The sequence below is a fragment of the Nanorana parkeri genome, unplaced genomic scaffold (assembly GCF_000935625.1).
Source record: "Nanorana parkeri isolate BGI_ZX_2015 unplaced genomic scaffold, ASM93562v1 scaffold22, whole genome shotgun sequence".
Classification (NCBI taxonomy): domain Eukaryota; kingdom Metazoa; phylum Chordata; class Amphibia; order Anura; family Dicroglossidae; genus Nanorana; species Nanorana parkeri.
In genome coordinates this window covers 3320655-3340038 of record NW_017306290.1, presented here as the reverse complement: position 1 = coordinate 3340038, position 19384 = coordinate 3320655, and the positions used below count along the sequence as shown (strand labels likewise).

Here is a 19384-nt window from a genome sequence, read left to right as displayed (position 1 = left end):
TGTTCCTGTTCGTATGCGCGTATTCGCAGGGGGACTTTTGTTTTGAAGGGGGAATTTTAAAATGTATTCTATTTACCTTCATCTCTTTTAACATTTTTTTTTGTTAACTTCATTGCTATCACATGGGGGACTCAAAAGCCCACTATGTGATAGCACATTGGAGATGGCAGGTTCTCTTTAAGGTGACATTCGGGGTCTAGGGTCACCTTTCCACTTCAAAAGAAGCAATTCAAGCATACATGGCTTGAATAGCTTCAGCCAGGGAATGAAAACATAGCAGGCAGTGGGTGTGTGCAATAGTCAGCCTGCTATTGGATATTGCAATTTGAAATTAACAGCTCCTCCTCTGGTGATTGACAGCAGGCAGTGGGAGGGTGTAATAGCTAGCCTGCTAATGGTTATTTCAAATTGCAATAGCAGACTGACTTTTGCACACACCCACTGCCTCCGAGCTTCTGCGACCTGTCAAGCAGCACCTCCCTTTCCTGAGCATACCCACCTCTCTGACCTTCCTGTCTCAGAGCGGTTCTAGCGCATGAAAGCCACTCAGTCTCCCTTCCAATGCCTGCTGCCTCTGCCAATACAGACGGGGGAGAGCAGTGGGATCAGAGATGACAGAGACTGCAGTGGGGAGGAAAGCGGCTGAGCAGAGTCCGGGTGGTGGTGGCAGCTGGGGGAGTAAGAAGCTGAGCAGAGTGGCAGCGTCTTGGGGGGGAGGAGGAGATAATAGACTTAGCAGAGTTGAGGCGGCAGCTGGGGGGGAGGGAGAAGCGGCTGAGCACTGGACAAAGTTGTGGCAGGCAGGCTGAACCAACTAATCGGACTCAACTAATCGATCGGATTTATTGACGATTCTCATTATCGGTTAGTTGTTGCAGCCCTACATACGTGGGAGTTACGTAATGGTAAACTTACCTTTACTTCTGCCTTAAGAAAACAAAATGTTATAAGATGGGATATAGGGACACTTTTCATGACACTATATGAGTGTCTTTGGCATTCAACACTGGTATCTTCCTCCAACCCCTATCCCACTACATGGAACCACTAGGTGACAGTGTGGCCATACACCGGGCCTGTTATGCGGGGGAACAGGAGAAACATGCATAGCCTAGTGTAAAAGTCAATACTCATACAAGAATCTCAGATCATGTGATCAATAAAGCAGGGATCAATAAAGTGAATCACCTGCTTTGCCTAGGTGCTCGGTGCAAACAAGATGATACCATAATAAAATGAGGTTTGGGGAATGCAACTATGCTTCATGTTACACCCTAGATATGGGAACATAGAGGTACTATTCCTTTAAGAAACTAATAGGGTTATTCACAAAAGGGTGAAGAGTTTGGAGAAGACAGGAGAAGTGAACAATCTAGACCAAAGTAGCTGATTTGGAAAAAAATCTCCAATTCAGCTCACTTTCCAGCTCAGCTATGTTGTCCTAGATTAGTGATGGCGAACCTTTTTGAGCCGGAGTGCCCAAACTCGATCACTAAACCAACTTTTGTATCTCAAAGTGCCAACCCTTCAATTAGACCTGAATACTCTCAGGGGGGCTCTGCAGTTCTGAGGTGATCTGTACGGGCTCTCAGGGGGCTGTGCGGCTCTCAAGTGGGCTTTCTGGTGGTCTGTATAGGCTCTCAGGGGAGCTGTGCAGCTCAGGCTTTCTATTCATTAATACAGGCTTTGAATACTTAATTGTCGGCTGCCGCAGCTCTCCGTGTTCCTCCGCGGCAGCCGAAAATGGTAAAATAGCCCCCTCTCTTCTGCTGTCAGTTCAGCGGGGGAGAGAGGGAACTACTGCATAACAAAATTAATTGGACTGGGGCCGCTATCGCTGCGTCCTTTGGTAATGCGGACCTGGGCTCGCATGCCAGCAGAGGGGGCCCCGCATGCCATAGGTTCGCCACCGCTGTCCTAGATTGTTCACTTGTCCTGCCTTCTCCAAACTCTTCACCCCTTTGTGAATAACCCCCTAAATCTGGACTGGCTGCAAGAGGAACCATCACATTTCCGTTACACTATCCGCTGATATCGGGCAATAAAGACCGATGTAAACGTTGTGCTATAGAAAGAACACACATTTCCTCTTTACGTACATCAGACCAGACCGAGCGGCAGATCATTCATACACACATACGTACCACACAAACGAAGAAAGCTTATTGATGACATCACACTCTGCGACAGTTCAGACTCAACCAATACAACCAAAATAGCTGACGGAAGGGAAACGTGCCCCGTTAGTATTTGCACTGTCATGTGGTATGGTCGGTGAACCCCTCTTATCGCTTGCACACAGGTATTTATGCCAATAGTGCAACGTAAACAGCAATTGCCAACTACAGTCTTGACGTTACTAACATCAGCTTTTCCACACTTGAAAGTTCTAGCTGTCGCCGGCACTTGAGGAGTTAAGAGGGCGGTGTGCTAGACTAGAGCAATCGATGCCAGAGTGAGCGATCATTCGCCGAGCGTGGCCGGCCGGGTGGCTGCAGCAAGCAGTAAACGGCTCCGGTGGAGATAGCTGCACGTCCTGTTATTTTCCTACTCACATCTCGGTCAATGGCCCGCTAACCATGACGGATTACAGCGAAGAACAGCGCAATGAGCTGGAGGCTCTGGAGTCCATCTATGCTGACTCCTTTACAGGTGAGCACTGCCAGGGCCCCCAGGACTGAAATTTCATAGACCAGGGTGACATGGAAGAACCCCTCCTGGGTGTACACCCCTCAGCCTGACACATTCCTAAATTCTGAGTCTGCTCTGTATTTAAAGTGACCCTGTCCCGAGACTTAAAATTCTCACCTGTCGCTGCCCTTGCAGCCAGTTGTCACTCATTTGAAGAGGAATCATCATCATCTGACACATCCGGGAGTGTCGGATGGCTGGTTCCCCGCTGTGCTCTGTGGTTCCTTCTTCCGGCCCATTGCCATTAAAAAGCTAATTAAAGGAGAACTATGGGGTTAAGGCTTTTCCCCATAGTTCTCCTTAGGGTAACGGGACGACACAAACTAGCGTCCTCCCGTCACCCTAGGCTCAGTATACCGCGAGCTGTAGCTTGCCGTATACTGAGACGCTGAAGCGGATCCCGACAATTATGTCTGGATCCGCCCAGCTGCGTGACTGACAGCTGGCTCTGCCTATCTAGAGGCAGAGCCAGCTGTACCCTCCCCCTGTCCATTCTGCCAGTCAGTGCTGGAGGATCGAAGCGGGGAGGGGGGAATAAAGCCCCCCCCTGTCATGGCAGAGAGCCGTGACAGGATCGAGAGGTGAGTGAACGCCGATATGTGTTCGCTCACCTCCCGATCTACTAAGCCGACCTGTGACAGTCTCATTGTCACAGGTCGGCTAGAACTATGAGGTGAGTGAAAAGCACTCACCTCATAGTTCTTCTTTAAATAGGGGGATACAAGGTTAAAAAAGTGGGAGGGGCCAATTCTTGGCTGTTCAACCTAATGGCTGAGGGTTGCCATCCTCATACTGGCTTTGCTATCTACTGAGTCATTGACCTGGAACATTCATGCAGAGTGAGAATTCAGACCTGAATGGCTTTTTCTGCATCAATAGTTCAGGAAAGGCTTAGTTCACTTTTCTGACTGCGATTTACTGTGTAATATGAAACATGGTCACATTCCCCAACACCCCAGTCTCAAACCAGCTCCCCCAAACAAAATTAATTTGCATGGTGCTTCTACCTACGCTGATGGGTTGTCCTTTAAATTTAATATAGCTGCACTCACACAGCTGGCTTATCCCTTCACAGATCCATTGAAAGGGATCTGTGAATGGAAAGACTGCTAGTATCATCTGCCACCATGGTAGATCTCAATGGAGCACAAGCTCCATCACTGCACTTGTAGTCCATTGATTACCATCCAGCCCCATAACTGTAGGTCAATACCTCCATACAGACCTGGGGCTGCAATGTAAACAAAGCTCTGCAAAAAATGAAAACATGTATGTTCCTTCTGTTATCAGTGTGGGTGCATGGATTCAATTGAAAAGGTGCAGTAGGGATGACCATTGTAAAGTACTGAAAAACAAGAATCAGAACTTGCATATGGGATTTCCCAATACACATTAAGATTTGCATATACTGTATATTGATAAGATTATCTTTAAGAATAGGACTCTTACTTGTATATCTAAACAATAGAAAACACTATGGGCTTGTTCCCACCACGTCCATTATCCAGCTGCATTATTCTGCACACCACAGCACATGTACGGTGTGAACAGAGCACATAGAGAACAATTGTTTTCTGTGTTACCTGTTCCCGCAATACATGTGCTGTGCTATGCAGAAAAACACAGCTCAATGGATGTGGTGCGAACAAGCCCTATATGTTCCCATTAATACTGATGGATCACTGTAATGAAGTCCATTATTACTCAAGCTGTACATTACAGCTTCTGCTGTTGCATGCTTTCTGCTGCTATGTTTTAACATGAGCACATTTCATTTTGTTACAGTCCTATCTAAATCTCCAGCAAGTTTCTCTATCACTGTGTCATCTGAAGCAGAAGAGGAAGAAGAAAGTAAGTTGACATGATGTAGAAAAGTATATTGGGTTTTTTTTTAAACACTGGTGGTTTTCTGCCTTTCTGCAGTCTGTGAGCAGGTAATAATGTAAGTAATTAAATAAGTTAGCAGTAGATTTGTGGCTAATGACTACAGCAAGGGTAGGCAGCCTTGTTCGTGAACTGAGGTACCACTGTATAGTGTAGTTTATTAAAAGTGTATGCATCGTTTTTACTGGAGTAGATATTCAGTCAACCTTAGGCCCCTTTTCACAAGGGATGTCTCATCGGGTTCGCCTCTTAGTTCTTCAGGCAGGCCTGATCGGATACCAAACGCTAAGTCTATGGATCGCCATGTCTAAACAGATGGGCATCTCCTTACCCCCAACTTCGGTCAGGTCCAGAAAAACAAATGGATCGGAGTTCCGTTTCAACCAACCTGATCATGCTGGATCGGGGGTAATCTGATGTAAAGGGACACCAGGTCTGTTTAAATCCAATCTCCCATAGACTGACATGGTCTGGACATTTCAGTTCTTTTCTCCATTCTGCAAGATGGAGGTAAAAAACTGGATGGACACAAATGTCACACAGGGGTCATCTGATCTGTACTGCTCCAATCAGGAGGGGATCTGTGATCCGCTCCTGATCAACCTGTATGAAAGGGGCCTTAGTCATCAAGTACCCCTAACGGGTCACTTTGTAAGTAATTACTCTCAGTGGCAGCATCTGTAATAAGTATTGAAATTCACTGGATAGTCCTGTGCCGTTATAAAACATAAACTAGCGTCCTCCTGTGACCCAAAGCTCAGTATACCGCGAGCTACAGCTCGCAGTATACTGAGACCGCCGCACCAGGGACGGATCCCGACGTTACTGTTGAGATCCACCCAGCTGCGTGATTGACAGCTGGCTCTGCCTATCTAGAGGCAGAGCCAGCTGTACCCTCCCCCGTTCATTCCTCCAGTCAGCGCTATCGGAGCGGGGAGGTGGGGGAATCCCTGCAGGGAGCCGTGAGTGACAGTCACGGCTCTCTGCAGGGACATGATCGAGAAGTGAGCAAGCGACGGTATGTGTTCGCTCACTTCCCGATCTATTGAGCCGACGTGTGACAGTCTCATCGTCACAGGTCGGCTAGAACTATGAGGCTGAGTGAAAATCACTCGCCTCATAGTTCTCCTTTTAATGATGGTGGTTTTTCTAATATGCTATATTTTATTTGTCTTTACAGATGTGGTGTTATCACTTAAATTTACATATGTAGAAAGGTATCCAGATGAAGCTCCTCTCTATGAAATCCTTTCCCAAGAAAATATTGAGGATAGAGATGCATCTGTTGTGCTGGGCTTATTACATGAACAGGTAATTCTTAGTTCTTCAGGCAGGCCTGATCGGATACCAAACGCTAAGTCTATGGATCGCCATGTCTAAACAGATGGGCATCTCCTTACCCCCAACTTCGGTCAGGTCCAGAAAAACAAATGGATCGGAGTTCCGTTTCAACCAACCTGATCATGCTGGATCGGGGGTAATCTGATGTAAAGGGACACCAGGTCTGTTTAAATCCAATCTCCCATAGACTGACATGGTCTGGACATTTCAGTTCTTTTCTCCATTCTGCAAGATGGAGGTAAAAAACTGGATGGACACAAATGTCACACAGGGGTCATCTGATCTGTACTGCTCCAATCAGGAGGGGATCTGTGATCCGCTCCTGATCAACCTGTATGAAAGGGGCCTTAGTCATCAAGTACCCCTAACGGGTCACTTTGTAAGTAATTACTCTCAGTGGCAGCATCTGTAATAAGTATTGAAATTCACTGGATAGTCCTGTGCCGTTATAAAACATAAACTAGCGTCCTCCTGTGACCCAAAGCTCAGTATACCGCGAGCTACAGCTCGCAGTATACTGAGACCGCCGCACCAGGGACGGATCCCGACGTTACTGTTGAGATCCACCCAGCTGCGTGATTGACAGCTGGCTCTGCCTATCTAGAGGCAGAGCCAGCTGTACCCTCCCCCGTTCATTCCTCCAGTCAGCGCTATCGGAGCGGGGAGGTGGGGGAATCCCTGCAGGGAGCCGTGAGTGACAGTCACGGCTCTCTGCAGGGACATGATCGAGAAGTGAGCAAGCGACGGTATGTGTTCGCTCACTTCCCGATCTATTGAGCCGACGTGTGACAGTCTCATCGTCACAGGTCGGCTAGAACTATGAGGCTGAGTGAAAATCACTCGCCTCATAGTTCTCCTTTTAATGATGGTGGTTTTTCTAATATGCTATATTTTATTTGTCTTTACAGATGTGGTGTTATCACTTAAATTTACATATGTAGAAAGGTATCCAGATGAAGCTCCTCTCTATGAAATCCTTTCCCAAGAAAATATTGAGGATAGAGATGCATCTGTTGTGCTGGGCTTATTACATGAACAGGTAAGTCTTGGATCTATAGACTTGTGTATTCTCAATATGAACCACTATGGGTATACATAAATCTTGTTATATGCACATGCTTTGAGATTTATTGTAAACATGGTTGAAGCAAAACACAATCCCTGAAATTCATAGGAATGTCATAGACACTCATTAGAAATCTGGCCACCTTCTTGGCAACAGATTGCACAGTTGGGGACAAATTCATGTAACTGTCAGTAAGATGTGTATGAATTTGTTGCAGAATTGCCTTAGACATAGTTTTGTCTTTGACACAATACTGACACATGAGATACAATTCACTCCTATATGGAAAAGTTTTTTTTTTTTTTTTTTTTTACCTCCACTTTTCTTATCACTAATATGGCGGTATTTCGTAATAAATTTGTCGCAGGCATATTGACGCAAATGTGAATCACCCCCAGTGTTTTGTAGGTTATGACACCATACCTGAGGAAGAGACCTAAGATGTCTCAGAAGCTTGTAGTTAGGGATGCACCGATACTGATACTAGTATCGGTCTTGGTGCCAATACCAAGTATTTGGGTGAGTACTCGGACTCTAATATATATTTTGCGCTGTGGTTTGTGATGAACATTAAAGGTGCTAAAAGCTGCTGTGCTGTGTGCATCTAAACACTCGTAAATCTAAAGTCCACTGTGCTATTCAATAGATAAATATAATGTGACCTACAAGACTCTGCTCTCTCATGGTTCTCCTCCTACCTAGATATGCGCTCCTTTTAGTGTCACCTACAATTCTAACTCATCCCCTCCTCTTTCTGTAGGGGTCCCCCAAGGCTCTGTCCTTGGACCCCTTCTCTTCTCTATCTACACCTCCTCCTTTAGTCAGTTAATAACCTCACATGGCTTCTGATACCATCTCTATGCCGATGACACTCAAATATATATTTCCACTCCACAACTCTCCCCCTCAGTGTCCTCTCGTGTCACTAATCTACCAACTGACATATCTGTCTGGATGTCGCAACACTTCTTAAAACTCAATCTTTCAAAAACCGAGCTATTGATATTGACTCCTGCCCGTGCACCTTCCCCAATTAAGTTGCTAACACAACTATCCACTCTCCACCCATGCCAAGGTGCTAGGTGTCATCCTTGACTCGGACCTCACCTTTCTTCCCCACATCCAATTGCTATCCAAATCCTGCCGCCTTCACCTTTGTAACATCTCCAAAATACGCCCCTTCCTCACCAATGACACCGCAAAACTACTCATACACTCACTTGTCATCCCTTGTCTTGACTATTGCAACTCCCTCCTCATTGGCCTTCCACTACACATGCTCCTCCCCCCTTCAGTCTATCATGAATGCAGCTGCCAGACTCATCCACCTGACCAACCGCTCAGTGTCTGCATCCCCCCTCTGCCAATCCCTACACTGGCTTCCACTCGCCCAGAGGATAAAATGTAAAATATTAACATTCACTTACAAAGCCATTCACAACTCTGCCCCCGGATATATCTCAAACCTTGTCTCAAAGTATCACCCTAACCGTCCCCTCTGCTCTTCCAAAGACTTAGTAATAAAAATAATGTGACTAATGTAATGACTTCTTAATTTACATCTGTTAAGTCAATATTAGGGATGCACTGATACCCGTTTTCCAGTATGGAGTACGAGTACCGATATTTTTTTTTCCGGTACTTACCGATACCGGAAGTCCCAATAATGACTCGCCACCCGGCTTCCCGATCAGCAGGTAAGCCGTCTCCATGCTCCCTCGTCACCAGGTGACGAAACATGGAGCCGACTTTCAAGTCGAGAAGCTGACCAATCAGGAAGCCGGGCAACACGTAATTACACGTCCCCTGGCTTTCTGATTGGCCGGGAAGCCAGCTCCATGCAAAACAATACTAATCTATCTTGCAACAATTAAAACTCTCTGCCAAATAGTGATAGTGTACTAAGCAGATAAAGTAATGTCCATCCTATTAAAATTGATAATAAACAGTGATATTCCTCCTTCTGTGATTACATACACTCCAAAACCGATCAAGATTACTCCAATATTTGCCGTGTGTATACGTGATTCTCCCTCATAGAACACTCACCAGATCCCCATGACGCACTGACAACAGAGAGTCATAAAGCGCTGAGTCCCCGCCTTCTTGGTCAAATCCAGCATATATAATCCACTGCTAGCAGTTCTCCTCCATTCCTCCTTCATCCACACTCCACAAATAATAATTTAATGAACCATCGCCACCATGTAGTTAGACAAACAGCTCATAGTGTAGCAAATCAAAACAAGTTTCTTTTTATTAAATTATCCACTTACAAAATTTTTTAAAAAGCCGGCAAGTATTCGGTATTTCTTTCGTCCCGCATGCGTAGTGACATCAGCAAACTCCTCCTTGATGCGTTTCGTCACACAGACGTTTTTAAAAGGCAGTGGCTTTGCTGAAGGCAGTGTGCATCCCTTTATATACAGTATAGACATCCATCTCCAATCAATATACATGCAATAATCCTCTTTAGCCTTTAGCTGTCTCCCTCCTGTATACCGTTATAGAGGAGGGAGACAGCTAGTGGCTAAAGAGGATTATTGCATGTATATTGATTGGAGATGGATGTCTATACTGTATATACTGTCATAGATTTAACAACATACAATATGCCTCCCATTATAATTTATACGGGTAAATCAATAAAATATTCCCATCCAATATTACATTATATTAATTTTTTTTTAAATAAAACCCTATTAAAATTATAGAAGTAGAAAATGTTGCAAAAGCAGAAAAGCCACTGCTCTTGCCCAAATACTCCCTAAGCTGGGCCGGCGAGCTGATTGGTACCTGACCGTGAGGAATGTTGGCTCACGTCACCGAAGGAATATGAGAAATGTCGACCCGTTGTTGCAAGCGGCCCTCGCGAATGCGCCTTTAGACTTTTGCGTCACAAAAAGTAACACGTCATAATCTCCAACGGAACACCGGCTCCATGCTCCCTCGTCACCAGGGAGCATGGAGCTGGCTTCATGGCAAACAGGAAGCCGGGGGGGTGGGTAATGACTCGACTGCCGCCCGGCTTCAAGATTGGCTGGGAAGCCGGCTCCATGCTCCCTCATCACCTTTGATGAGGGAGCATGGAGCCAGCTTTCTGGCCAATCAAGAAGCTGGTTGGCGTGTAATGACCCGCCCCCCGGTTTCCTGATTGGCCAGAAAGCCGGCTCCATGCTTCCTTGTCACCTGGTGACGAGGGAGCATGGAGACGGCTTCATGGCTAATTGGGAAGCCGGGCGGCAATTCATTACACACCTGGCTTCCTTAATGGGACTTTCGGCATCGGCGAGTACTGGAAAAGAAAATATCAGTACTCGATAACAAAAAACTGGTATCAGTGCATCACTACTTGCAGTTGTATTCTACTTAGCCAGTAAACTCCATCATTTAACCCGCTTTATTAGTTTAGTCCACCCAAAAACAGCTATTCATTTTAGGATGAAGTCTGAGTCATCTGATGGTTTCCTACATTTCTCGGGGATTCAACCTATAATTTAGGTGCAAACTTGCGGTTTCCTGCAGCAAGAATCCCAAATATGCTGTTTAGAAGCAGCCGTTGTCACCAGTTCAAGTTAATGATCGGGTGACAACTGCCGCATTTGAAAGTGGCTGTGCACTGGCATGTAATTGTATGTGATATTACATGCGGTTAGAAACCAATCACTATCCTCAGACACATGATTGATGCGTCCAGGGATAGTGATTGATTCCTAACCGCATGTTATTGAATCGCATACGATTACATGTGGTGTGCCAATGCACGGCAACTTTCAAAAGTGGCAGCTGCTACCCGATCATTAACTTGAATGGGGGACAGCTTCTGCTTCTGTTTGGGATTCCTGCTGCAGGAAATCGCATGTTCCTGCCTCAGGAATCTCTAAACACACCTAAGCTATAGATGTGAATGGAGCCTAATGACTTAATATCTGTCGAAAAAAAAGTGAATAGTCCAGTTGATGTCATAAATGTAATACAGACCAGTTGTTCTTTGATTTTATTCTCTGTCTAATCATAGGCTCAGGAGAATCTAGGAATGGTGATGATTTTCACCCTAGTGTCTGCAGTTCAAGACAAACTTAATGAAATAGTAGACCAAATAAAAACTAGAAGAGAAGAGGATAAAGTAAAGATGGAAAAAGAGGCGGAAGAAGCAGAGAAGGTAAGTGTTGATAAGGATGGCCATGCTGAAGTGTGAATGTACAGAAGCCCAGATCCTACATTTCCAGCCGTTTTAGGGCCTGTGTCGACAGTTTGTCAGTTTTACATGAGTTTAAGATGTTCTGAGATCAATCAGAATTCTTTGATGGGTTCATTTGCCCTGAAAATGAACTCCCACTGACCCGCTTTTTACCTACTTCAAGCAGATTTTGCATTCCCATAGACTTGTATGGAAATATAAAACCTGCTTAAAGGAGAATGGGGTTAAGGCTTTTCCCCATAGTTCTCCTTAGGGTAACGGGAGGACACAAACTAGCGTCCTCCCGTCACCCTAAGCTCAGTATACCGCGAGCTACAGCTCGCGGTATACTGAGACGCCACAGTATACCGCGAGCTACTGCTCGCGGTATACTGAGACGCTGAAGCGGATCCCGACAATTATGTCTGGATCCGCCCAGTTGCATGAGTGACAGCTGGGTCTGCCTATCTAGAGGCAAACCCAGCTGTACCCGCCCCTCCCCTGTCCGTTCCGCCAGTCAGCGCTGGCGGATCGGAGCGGGGAGGGGGGAATCCAGCCCCTCACCCTTTTCAGGTGAGTGAAAAGCACTCACCTCATAGTTCTCCTTTTAACGCGAACAAAAGCCTGTCAACACACATCCTTAGGCACACATTATTACAGCAATGTTCTGTTCTCTCAGCCTTGATTCTTCAGCAATTTCATGATTTATGTGAATAAGACATTATAGTGTAAGAAAGACCAGCTGCATTACTGTATATATTCAAAATGTGCCGCAAACATATAATATATTTTTTGAGTTATTCCTTCATTTGTTGGATCAGTGCTCGCTGCTTAGGTCACTTGCTTATGCCGCAAAGTTGTTTACAATTTTTATAAGTGCATTATTGTATGCCGCTAGAGTAACACTAAACTCAGGAGTTAAATCTTATTTGTGTATCACTCGGCTGTAGATCCTCAAATAATTTCTGAATTGGTGCTGACAATGTCCTTCCTTCTGGAGGGTGGCTACTTGTGTTCCCCATGGTCCCTGTGTGTGTTTTGTAAAGTAGTCACCTCTCCAACCTCACTCTTGTAATAGAATACAAACTCGCGTTTAGTTGACTAATTTGTACTGAAATTATAGTCTACCACGGGAGCAAGCTTGGAGTGGTGACCACTTTACAACACACACAGGGACCATGGGGAACAAAAGTAGCCACCCTCCAGAAGTAGGGACAGTGTCAGCACCAATACAGAGATGATTTGAGGACCTACAGCTGGGTGATACACAAATAAGATACATTTTTGTTAATAGTTAAAGGAGAACTATGGGGTTAATAGTTAAAGGAGAACTATGGGGTAAGTGTCACGGGAGGACATAAACTAGTATCCTCCTGTGACCCAACGCTCAGTATATAGCCAGCTACAGCTCGCGGTATACTGAGACCGCCTCAACCGGGACGGATCCAGACATTACTGTAGAGATCCACCCAGCTGCGTAATTGACAGCTAGTTCTGCCTATCTAGAGGCAGAGCCAGCTGTACCTGCCCCCTCCCCCGTCCGTTCTGCCAGTCAGCGCTGAAGGATCAGAGCGGGGAGGGGGATGCCTGCAGGGAGCCGTGAGTGACAGTCACTGCTCTCTGCAGGGAGATGATCGAGAAGTGAGCGAGCGACCGTATGTGTTCGTTCACTTCCCGATCTATTGAGCCGACGTCAGACAGTTTCATTGTCACACGTCGGCACGGACTATGAGGTTGAGTAAAAAATCACTCACCTCCATAGTTCTCCTAAAGGAACTTGAATGCAGTTTTAAGATTTACCTTCTGAGTTTAGTTTCACTTTAGGTATTGAAGGCTTCCCACGTGTCAGAAGAATTCTTGTGCCTTAAGGTGCCCTTACGATTATCGTAAGATTTTCGTATGCGATCGACTTTTCGGCTGATAATCGTATGTGTGCATTGCAGTGTCCGACCAACAGTACTGTACAATCGTACGACTTTTGACAGCCAAGCATGTTTGAAAACGTTGGTAGATCGTACGATTGTCGTAAGGCTGCTGCCGTTTCCGTCCGTCAAAAGTCGTACGATCTACACTGCGATTGCGCTAACGAAAATACGGCAAATCAATTACCGCATTTCGTCCAGGTGCTTTTCGTTAATTACGGCTAAATTAATCTTGCGATCATCGGGGCAGGATGGGGCTTCGTCCGATAATCGTAAGGTGTATGGGCACCTTTAGGCATTTCTAGGCCACAACATGTTCACCTTAATTCAGTCCTTGAAGACTGGTGAGGAAACTAGTTGTCAGGCTTTTGGGTGCTCAAAAGACCTTGTGCTGAAGTGGACGAAACCACTTTGTTAGATTTGGATTCAGAATGATGTGCTGTTGTATGTCATCTGAAATAAATGTGAACTGTATGGGAACTTTGCTATAGATCTATTTGGTGTGGTTTATAATTTCCACACTGCTGTAGCGCACCTATTTTACTAGAATTACATACATTTTTAGTCCGCTTTCAAACTCACCCACTTCTCTGAGGTCACTACAATGAATGTGCAGAGCATAGTACACGAAGACAAAATATTGCATACAGAATTTGCTCTGCTGATCTGCAGTTCTCTATTTACAGTTGTAGAATGGGGTCCTGGAGACATGTTGGATACTTACTTATTAATAGAAGTATATCCCTTTTCTCCAAAGGTTTCTAGTGTAAATTAGGCTTTACTAATTCTATGGAATGGTTTCAACTTTTGCTAACTGACATTTAAAATGCTCTCCAGACTCTCCACAGACCTTGCTGGAGACTGAAGGACATATTTTTAAAGCAATGAATGTGACATTCACCAAACATTCAGTGGCACAAACCTTTTTACTGTATATTTAAAAAACCACATTTACCTGCAGTGAATGTTTGGAGGCTGTCATTCACTTTTTTTTTAATGATACCTCTTATTTAGTCTACAATTTCACCACAGGGAAAAAGTACTATATTTCCCAAAGGACACAATGAACGCTTCAGTTGTCTCCATATGTACAAAGGGAATATTATTTCTTACACTAGATTTTAAAGGTCAGTTTTCTGCAACTAGACCCAGTAAAACTGCATCACATGGGAGCTTGTTTGTCAACATTTTAGTAAAAAATAAAGGGATAACATTTTCACATTTTGCTTTGTAATAGACGTTATATAATAATTGTATTTTTCTTTTTTTTTTCAAACACAATATATACCTTTTTTTTTAGGTGCGTTTCCATGGAACTCCTGTAACAATTGAAAACTTTCTTAGTTGGAAAGCCAAATTTGACGTTGAGTTAATAGAACTCAGGCGAAGAAAACAGAAGGAAGAAGAGCAATCGGGAAAAAGTAAATTAACTGGTAAGTTTTTTGTATCTAGGGCCAGTATAGTATTATTTTGTAGCGTGTGTTTATCCATTTTTCTAAATTATGCTATGAGAACATGTAACAAATATAAAATGGGTGTAGTCCCAATTTGGCTGCAAAAGTAGCAATACACTTTCACCTTAATGTTATGCAAACTATTTAGGCAAATACCGTATATACTCGAGTATAAGCCGTCCCGAATATAAGCCGAGGTACCTAATTTTAGCAAAAAAAACTGGGAAAAAGTATTGACCCGAATATAAGCCGAGGGTGGGAAATGAGGCAGCTACTGGTAGATAGATACCAATAAAATTACATTAATATTTATTTAAAAGAAAAATAACCTAGCTCTGTAAGTGGAAAAGGGGGTACAGGGCTACATATCATGTACTACGGATCATTTAACCCATTCATATTAGCAGAGGATAATTGTAAATCTATTGTTCAGTGCACTCTATATGTAGTATATAGTACATGTACATATAGAGTGCCTGCAACAATACATTTACAATGATCCTCTGCTAACATGAATGGGTTAAATGATCCATAGTACAGGGCTACATACAGATCATTTAATACATTCATGTTAGTATCATTGTAAATGTATTGTCTGCACTGTATTAGCAGTATATACTCTATATAGAGTATATACTGCTAATACAGTGCAGACAATACATTTACAATGATACTAACATGAATGTATTAAATGATCTGTATGTAGCCCTGTACTATGGATCATTTAACCCATTCATGTTAGCAGAGGATCATTGTAAATGTATTGTTGCAGGCACTCTATATGTACATGTACTATATACTACATATAGAGTGCACTGAACAATAGATTTACAATTATCCTCTGCTAATATGAATGGGTTAAATGATCCGTAGTACATGATATGTAGCCCTGTACCCCCTTTTCCACTTACAGAGCTAGGTTATTTTTCTTTTAAATAAATATTAATGTAATTTTATTGGTATCTATCTACCAGTAGCTGCCTCATTTCCCACCCTCGGCTTATATTCGGGTCAATACTTTTTCCCAGTTTTTTTTGCTAAAATTAGGTACCTCGGCTTATATTCGGGACGGCTTATACTCGAGTATATACGGTAGTTTTTTTCTTTTCTGTGTGTGCGTTGCATTGTAGTGTTGAAAAGGGGAATAAAGCTCTCTTAAAGTTACATAGGTAGTCAAGTAAAAAAGGCATAAGTCCATCAAGTTCAACCTATAGAAATAAAATAAAATAACCTGAACAGAACCCTATGCCCACAGTTGATGCAGAGGAAAGCAACAAAGGCTCCATTCACATATAGCGTTGCTTTTCCAGCATATTTTTCTGTGCGAAAGACCATTTGGCAACACAAACACTAAAATCTTTCATCCACATAGATTCTGCTTGTGCCGAATCCATTAAAAAAAAATCGCATTTGGACTATTTTGCAGGCCGCGTGGTTTCGTGCCGCACGGCCACCGCAAGTGCCTGAACACTGCACATTTAAAGTGCATTGTTTTTTCTCTTTTTAGAGTGGCTCCGCACATATTCGGCCGGCTGAATACGTGCAGACAACCATTCCAGTGTGAATGGAGCTTAAAGCATGGTTCCATCCACTCCAACTGGGGGGAAAAAAAAATTCCTGATCTCTTAAAGCAGTCGGATATTCCCTCTCTATAGTAAAACACATGCATTCACTTTGAGCTTTACCGTTCCACTGTTACATGAAAGTCACACTAATGTGATATTTTATTTTCATGAGGTGACTTTAATTATATTTTGTAATAAATTATTTATATGGTTGGGAAAAATTACCATGAAATGGTAATTTTTGTAATTGTTTGTTATTCCCAATCAAAATCAAGGAAATAAAAATACATGTAGTAGTATACGAACAGACCGCACTATCCAGAGAATTCCAATACTTCACACTTTATTGACATTCACAGCAAATTCGGTATAACAGTGAAAAAAAGTGTATAAAGCAACAAATACCCACACTGCACACCCACTACCATCTACAACCTCTCACATGTTTCATGTACTACCTCTATGAATAAGCCTACGGGTGAAACATGTGAGAGGTTGTAGCTGGTTGGGGGTGTGCAGTGCTGGTATTTGTTGCTTTGTACACTTTTATTCACTGTTATACTGGATTTGCTGTCAATTTCAATAAAGTGTGAAGTATTGGAATTCTCTGGATAGTGCGGTCTGTTCTTATACTACTACATTCCAAGATGGAGACACACCCATTAGACCAGCACCTGGGGAGTCCTAATGGTGGCTAAGGAATTTGAGCGGTGAGATTTCCTTTGGCTCTAAATAAAAATACATAGTTTCCAGGTTTGCTACCAAATTTAAACTCTGTGTTCCAAAAAATTATGGATGGGAGTAGACTGTAAAAGCTATAAAGCGCAGAACGGAGACATCGGCAAGATGGGGGAAAAAATGCTCGGGGAGTCGAGGGGATTTAGGGGGGAAAAGGTCTGGGGCCTCAAGTGGTTATCAAATTCCAACCTCTTTTTAGTTTGTTACTAGCACTTCACTGGGGAAGGAGAGCTTCTAACAAAACCACATGGCTTAACTACATAGACACATCTTAACACCATCCTGCCCCACTATGCTGTTTTAAAACATGCACTTATTTGTATTCACACATTACAGCCTATTTTGTACTGGATAATGCTTAATATAGATTTGATTTCATTTATGTGGTCATCTTATTGCTACAAAATTAAAGTGCAAGCTGTTTTTAAAAATCCTGTATATGTTTAATTCTGTTTTTAAAATTGGTGTTTTATGTCTGTAGTTTTCATTCACCAAATATAACATAAGCATTTTTATATTGGTTATGCAGGAAAGCAATTATTTGAAACAGACCATAACCTAGACACCTCTGACATCAAGTTCCTGGAAGAAGGTTTGTTCTCCTTTACTATTTTGTGGTTCTAGATTAGGGAGCAAAAAAAGGTCAGCTCTGTTTAATGCTTATGTTGACTTTATTTACATCTGGGATTTCAAAATGCACAAATGGCATAGTGGATTGCTGTTCCCTGAACCACTTGCCTTGGCATTCAGTGCAGAGGTTATAGATGCTTTCTGCTGGTTTAATCTTGATTTGTGGGAGAGATTGATGATTATAATTCTTTTTGTCACTAATTTACTATTGAGACCATGTGGCTGGAACTGTTGCCATTTGTATATACAAGTTTTTTTCTATAGCATACTATGCTATGAAACTAGACAATATAGCAGTCCTAATTTTTTTTAAAGGAGAACTATGAGGTGAGTGCTTTTCACTCACCTCATAGTTCTAGCTGACCTGTGACAATGAGACTGTCACAGGTCGGCTCAGTAGATCGGGAGGTGAGCGAACACATACCGGTGTTCGCTCACTTCTCGATCCTGTCACAGCTCTCTGCCGTGACAGGGGAGGGGCTGGATTCCCCCCTTCCCGCTCCGATCCGCCAGCGCTGACTGCGCGCTGCCTCTAGATAGGCAGAGCCAGCTGTCCCTCACGCAGCTGGGCGGATCTCGACATCGATGTCGGGATCCGCTTCAGCTGCGGCGTCTCAGTATACCGCGAGCTGCAGCTCGCAGTATACTGAGCTTAGGGTAACGGGAGGACGCTAGTTTGTGTCCTCCCGTTACCCTAAGGAGAACTATGGGGAAAAGCCCTGGCCCCATAGTTCTCATTTAATTGTCATAATTCATTTTTTTGGTCTCATTTTCTTCATGCATTGTACTACTGAATGATACAGCCACCAGGTGTCATCAGTCAGCCCTGCAGTAAATCAAAGATGGTGGATTTTATTTCTTCATTAACCACCTCCTGTCCATGGCCGTTTGTGAACAGCTGGACGGGAGTCTGCTAGGAGCGGGATGCAAACATGCATCGGGTGCGCCTATGTACGAAAACGACGATTGCACCCATTATGCTGCACATGTTACATATCGGCGCGAACGTCGGAGTGAGAGTAATAATTCTAGGGCCATCAATCACTGATAACACTAAACTGATGAGTGGTAAAAACTTTTAAAGCGCCGCCTACGACCAATTTTGGTTGCAATCGTTTTCTGCGATTTCGCGGGCGCGCGCAATTTTAAAGCTTGCCATGTTTAGTATCTATTTACCTGACGTGACCCCATCTTTTATATTGTGCCAAAAAATTGGGGTGATAACGTTTCATAACATTTTACAGGGAAACATGTTTTTGTTTCAAAATTTAGGGTACTTTTTTGTTATAGTAAAAAATAAAACCCCCAGCGGTGATTAAATACCACCAAAGGAAAGCTCTATCTGTCCCCAAAAAATGGTATGAAATTCGTATTAGTACAGCATTGCATGACGGAATAAACGTCAGTCAAAGTACTGCAGCGCTGAATACTAAAAAATGGCCTGGCCAGGAAGGGGGTGAAACACCGCGGTCTTCAAGTGGTTAAAGGGGGCTGTTTTTAGCCTTGGCCTTTGAGGTCCAGCATGTTCTGTTGGCCAAACAGAATTTCCACTACCATGGGTACCTACATTATTTATTTATTTTTTTTAATCAACCTTCGAAGTGGCAAATGACAAATTGTCTTCTTATTTACAGCAGGCAACAGCGTTGAGGTGGATGAATCCCTGTTCCAAGATTTGGATGATTTAGAATTGGATGATGAAGATGATCCAGATTTTAACCCACTTGATCTAGAGAGCGATTAAATAAATGTATTGCATCCTGCACTCCTTGGAAAAATAAGAAAGTCACAGTATCTGTGACTATAACAAGCATACATCCTTGGCTATTATTTTTTTAAGTCATATTTTAATTATTCGGAGACTATTCTTCTGATAACTTTCACAGTTGATGCTGATTAAACTGACTTAAAAA

General features: G+C 43.4%; 1 protein-coding gene and 1 long non-coding RNA gene across 3 annotated transcripts in view; one reads left to right on the top strand and one right to left on the bottom strand.

Annotated features, from left to right (window-relative positions):
* LOC108792907 overlaps positions 1-2629 on the bottom strand; it is a 20712-nt gene extending 18083 nt beyond the window's left edge. The window contains exons 1-2 of the long non-coding RNA XR_001941606.1: positions 2552-2629; positions 509-516 (exon numbers count right to left, since the gene is read on the bottom strand). This is a non-coding gene — a long non-coding RNA (uncharacterized LOC108792907). The remainder of the gene's footprint in view (positions 1-508; positions 517-2551) is intronic.
* Positions 2433-19384, top strand: RWDD1 (RWD domain containing 1). Of its 2 annotated transcripts, XM_018563779.1 has the most exons (7): positions 2433-2652; positions 4477-4542; positions 5756-5886; positions 11001-11144; positions 14385-14517; positions 17371-17433; positions 19106-19384. In XM_018563779.1, exons 1-7 carry the CDS (start codon positions 2580-2582, stop codon positions 19213-19215), a joined length of 720 nt encoding a protein of 239 aa, XP_018419281.1. In that variant the 5' UTR covers positions 2433-2579; the 3' UTR covers positions 19216-19384. The 2 variants fall into 2 exon arrangements, with proteins under 2 accessions (XP_018419281.1, XP_018419289.1); XM_018563787.1 differs by lacking the exons at positions 2433-2652; positions 4477-4542; positions 5756-5886 and adding an exon at positions 6827-6955.

Bases quoted from the DNA above. Each gene is read 5' to 3' on its own strand.
- RWDD1 (XM_018563779.1), top strand. From the start codon at position 2,580: ATGACGGATTACAGCGAAGAACAGCGCAATGAGCTGGAGGCTCTGGAG. The intron at 5,887-11,000 runs GTAATTCTTAGT...GTCTAATCATAG, and splicing joins TGGGCTTATTACATGAACAG to GCTCAGGAGAATCTAGGAAT. The intron at 14,518-17,370 runs GTAAGTTTTTTG...TTGGTTATGCAG, and splicing joins GGGAAAAAGTAAATTAACTG to GAAAGCAATTATTTGAAACA.